The sequence below is a fragment of the Pantherophis guttatus genome, chromosome 4 (genome assembly GCF_059756535.1).
Source record: "Pantherophis guttatus breed Tessera chromosome 4, ASM5975653v1, whole genome shotgun sequence".
In the NCBI taxonomy this organism is placed as follows: domain Eukaryota; kingdom Metazoa; phylum Chordata; class Lepidosauria; order Squamata; family Colubridae; genus Pantherophis; species Pantherophis guttatus.
Genome location: NC_142066.1, coordinates 38,481,251 through 38,485,602, shown reverse-complemented (window position 1 = coordinate 38,485,602; position 4,352 = coordinate 38,481,251). Strand labels below are relative to the sequence as shown.

The 4,352-nt window shown below is 34.6% G+C and overlaps 1 protein-coding gene across 1 annotated transcript; it reads right to left on the bottom strand.

The window, feature by feature from the left end:
- Positions 1 to 308: 308 nt before the first annotated feature.
- On the bottom strand, positions 309 to 2,308 carry LOC148114029 (olfactory receptor 6B1-like). The gene is made up of 2 exons (XM_087894519.1): positions 2,095 to 2,308; positions 309 to 1,437 (listed from the first exon to the last, which is right to left on the bottom strand). The coding sequence occupies exon 2, from the start codon at positions 1,289 to 1,291 to the stop codon at positions 338 to 340; it is 954 nt and encodes a 317-aa protein (XP_087750645.1). The 5' UTR covers positions 1,292 to 1,437; positions 2,095 to 2,308; the 3' UTR covers positions 309 to 337.
- Positions 2,309 to 4,352: the final 2,044 nt, after the last annotated feature.

The window sequence follows — 4,352 nt, the reverse complement described above, 5'->3', positions numbered from 1 at the left end:
TTCTCCTATGAATTTTCAGTATTGTTGTCTACTATGTAGCAATAGCACTTAGACTTATATACAGCTTCACAGTGCTTTATAGCCCTCTCTAAACAGTTTGCAAAGTCAGCATATTACTCCCCCAACAATCTGGATCCTCATTTTACTGACCTCAGAAGGATGGAAGGCTGAGTCAACCTTCAGCCTGGTGAGACTTGAACTGCCAAACTGCTGGCAGCCTGAAGTCCTGCATTCTCACCTCTGCACCACTACAGCAGTTATGGAATACCAATACACATATGCAAAACAATAAAAATATTATTTTTGTCTGCTGAAATAAATTATATTAGTCATCAGTCTAATGATTACTAATCATATTCTCAGGATTTAAGTTGCAAAGCATTTTTTTCAGTGCTTCCTTGACATCCTGATTCCTTAAACAATAAATGCATGGATTCAGCATGGGAGTAACAATAGTGTACACAACTGACACAAGCTTATTCATGTTAAAAGAATGGATTCTCCTAGGTCTTGCATACATGAAGAGTGTAGCTGAGTAGAATATAATAACCACTGTGAGGTGGGAGGCACAGGTAGAAAAAGCTTTACTTTTTCCTTGCCTCGTAGGGATACGTAAAATGGTGCCTATGATAAATGCATAGGAGCCCATTGTGACAGAGAGTGGAATTAAAAGGATAAGAAGAGCAAATACAAAGTCAACCATTTCAGCCACAGTGCGGTCAGTGCAGGAGAGATTAAGCAAAGGGGAAATGTCACAGAAGAAGTGGTTGATGACATTTGACCCACAAAAACTCAAACGTGAAATGAAAAAAACTTTGAGCATAGAAATTAGGAAACCAGTGAGCCAAGAACCCACTGCTAGCTGCAAGCAAAGCTGGGATGTCATTATAACAGGATAGCACAGTGGCTGGCAAATGGCAACATAACGATCATAAGCCATGACAGCCAACAGGCCACATTCAGTGCAGGCTAGGGATAAGAAGAAATACAGCTGAGCCATGCAGCCTGCATAGGAAATGCTTTTATCTGTTGCCAAGAAGTTAATCAGGAGTTTTGGAACAGTCACAGAAATATACCAAGTCTCCAGGAAAGACAAGTGGCTGAGGAAGAGATACATGGGTTTTTGGAGGGGAGTATTTGTCCTGATGAGGATGATGATCATAGTGTTCTCCACAAGAGTGAGGATATAAATACAAAGAAATACTACAAATAGTAGTCTCTGAAGTTCTAGAACTGTGGGAAAACCCAGGAGGATAAATATCTGGACTCTGGTTTGGTTGTTCAATTCCATGCCTCATATACCAATCTGCAGGGGAAAATTCAGTATATGTGAAAGGATGAATGGAAATATCAATAAATGAAATGAAGGTTTCTTGCAGTTCTTCATCTCAGAGTTTGCTAAATATTCAGAACTTGGATAATGCTGTTTCTGGATTCCTGAAAAGGCAATGTTATACACAATGAAAAAATAATCAATACATAAATTATACAAGTAAAACATGCATATGCACATATATACACAAATTGGGCTTGTCTGTGAATTCCTTTTGGTCAATTATTTACATTTTTATTTAAGTTCTTGAATAGCCACTTTTCCTCATTCTATCCTACTTCTATAATTATAATTCTGAACTTTTTGGATTAGTAATATAGAAAATATTACATATTTTGTGGTTGTATTGAGTTCTTTATTGTAGAGCATTGTTCAAACATAAGGCAGATAGGAAGGAAGGAAGGAAGGAAGGAAGGAAGGAAGGAAGGAAGGAAGGAAGGAAGGAAGGAAGGAAGGATTTTTAAAAAATTTCAACATTTAATGAACTTCAGAAAAAAAATATAAATAATGGTCTAAGTTTATATCTTTTTCATCTGTCTATATTTATATCACCTCTGAATAGCCAAATTATTTACTATGCAAATTAAAATAAAAGTAGCTATAATTATGTAAAAACAAAAATAATTAAGAAAGAGGAAAATACAAAGATTTAAATTAAATTTAAATCATGAGAAGCATGAAAATCGATTAAGTTCTAACATCTAGATATTATATTCGGCTATGTCCAAATTACAATGAAAACATATTGAAATGACTCTTACCTTCTTTTCATTCATTGGCATGACATATTTAAGATCAAGCAATCAGATGAAATATCTTGTTCCCAACCAAGTAAACAAAATATAAATCAGGAGGCAAAGTAAATATGCAATATCTAAGATATAATTTCTTGGATTTCTGTGAATACTACAAAGTGACTTAAGGAAATAAAAACGAAGAGAAGATGAATTTAGCACACATATATGAATACATTTCCCTTCCTTAGAATTTTTTTAAAAAAATAATTATCACTGAAAGAAAATAAATTTCATCAGAAGTGAGAAAATTGAAAGATTATAGCTTGCAGGTTGCTTTTACTCCAGTACTTTTTTTGCTCAGCAAGATCCTTAATTTAGATTTATTCATCCTAGTTAATATGTCAAATGTTCCATAGTATAGATATGGTTCAGCATCACAGCATGACACATTCATAAAGATAATTTTTGAAGTCTCAACAGAACCTTTATTCCTCAGTGCTTCCTCAACAGCAATCCTGCTTGTAACTTGACTCAAGCTTGTCAACAGTTTGGTCCTGCAGCTTGATATAACATAAAATATTATCAAGCTGAAGCTGTGCAATATCCCCATCTGTGGGCAAGAAACTCTTCAGGGAAGAAAGACTAAATGTCCTTTTAATATGTAACATTTTAAAGAGGCAGAGAAAAAAGTTGAGTAAGTCGAAGACCAAGGACTTAGTTTCAGGGCTAGACCAGCCCATTATAATTGGGAAGCTGAAATTAACCATGTGCAGATAGGTCAAGTGTAAAAAAATATACTATGAAGTACTATAAAGTTTTGTGCATAGCTTTCATCCAGTTTGTGGGGTGTGTCCAATTATAATCAAAAGAACCCTGATAATCCCTTTAACCTAGTGAGTGTTCAGTATAAATAGCATCCAATTTATTTTTAATTTATTTTTATTTTATTTTTTTGCATTCAAGTGGTCAAACTTACAAGAATCTTACTGAGGTATGCATAGCAAACACTTTTGTTTTAGTAAATTGCCTATAACTGCTCATGGCATCCAGAGTCTTTAAAATAGGAATAAATTTAGAGGTTGGTATTTTTCAGCAACCCAATTTTCCAGCATCTTGAGCTCTTTCTTTTTTAAAATAAAAATAGTCAAGTGAAGCAGGAAAACTAACCATCACTAAGGGTTTGCTTTTGTGTGTGACCATGTTCCCATAGGATTCGTATGATGAGCATGTCCGAACACATTCCATGCTGCCTGGAATGAAGTTCCATAACCCATTAGCTTCTAAAGCACTAGGAGGGAAATGTTGTTAAACATCTATCATAACTGGTGAAGTTAGCTTCATTATCAGTGGTCTAGATTTCTGCTCTTTTTGATTGATAAAAACCTGCAGTCGGCCAATGAGTACTGCATAGAAGTAGTGGTTAATACTATCTCATGAGAAGTGGTGGAGTCTCCTGCTTTGAAAGAAGAGCTTATTTCCTATCCCTCAAGAAGTCATATCCTGACGCTATAACTTTGGAACTCTATTAGCATTGGTCAACCTGTCCATTGTAGAAGCACTGAATTCAAATCATAATAGTAAAAATAGGGGAGGTTAAAAGAAAATATAACTTTATATGCTTTTCTATATAAGGCAAGGCAGAAAGAGAAATATATAGACATTCTCACCACAATGACAGCAAAACAAAATTGTGGAGGTTTCCTACCAAAGGAGAGAAATCCACAGCTTTTAGCTTTTACATACACTTGCTAAGGGAAGATACATTTTTTGCATGGGTACCATTTCATTTGGAAGTAGAGAAATAAGAATCATATTTCTGATCTGAAGAAAAAAAAACAGAATAAAATTTCCTTGTTAGCTTGTTCAGAGTTCTGGTTTTGAAGGCCTTTGTTACATGGCTCCTCCAATAATTGGAAAGGAAAAAAAGGACAACTTTCTATATATAGATCTCAACCCATCATCCCAATCTATCATTGTTTTACCAAAAATCATCCATTAGCAATGCAAATTGGAAATGTTGAGGGGTTATGTGCATCAATTTAGCTTATTTTTATTCTAGCATACTTTTACTATTATTTTTATTTCATCCTGTTAGTAAAGCCATTGAATGCAAGATGAAGGGACTTTAGAAGATGCCTCACATTGGATCAGGTTTAAATAATTATTAGCTGGGAACAATCTCAGAATTATTAAACAACAACAGCAGTCAGTCACCAAAGGATTTCTAGAATAATTTGGTCTTTGCTGTTTTTTGGTAGACCATCACAATTAGTGTAATATCC

Coding starts and splice junctions, on each gene's coding strand:
- LOC148114029 (XM_087894519.1), bottom strand. CDS start 1,291: ATGGAATTGAACAACCAAACCAGAGTCCAGATATTTATCCTCCTGGGT.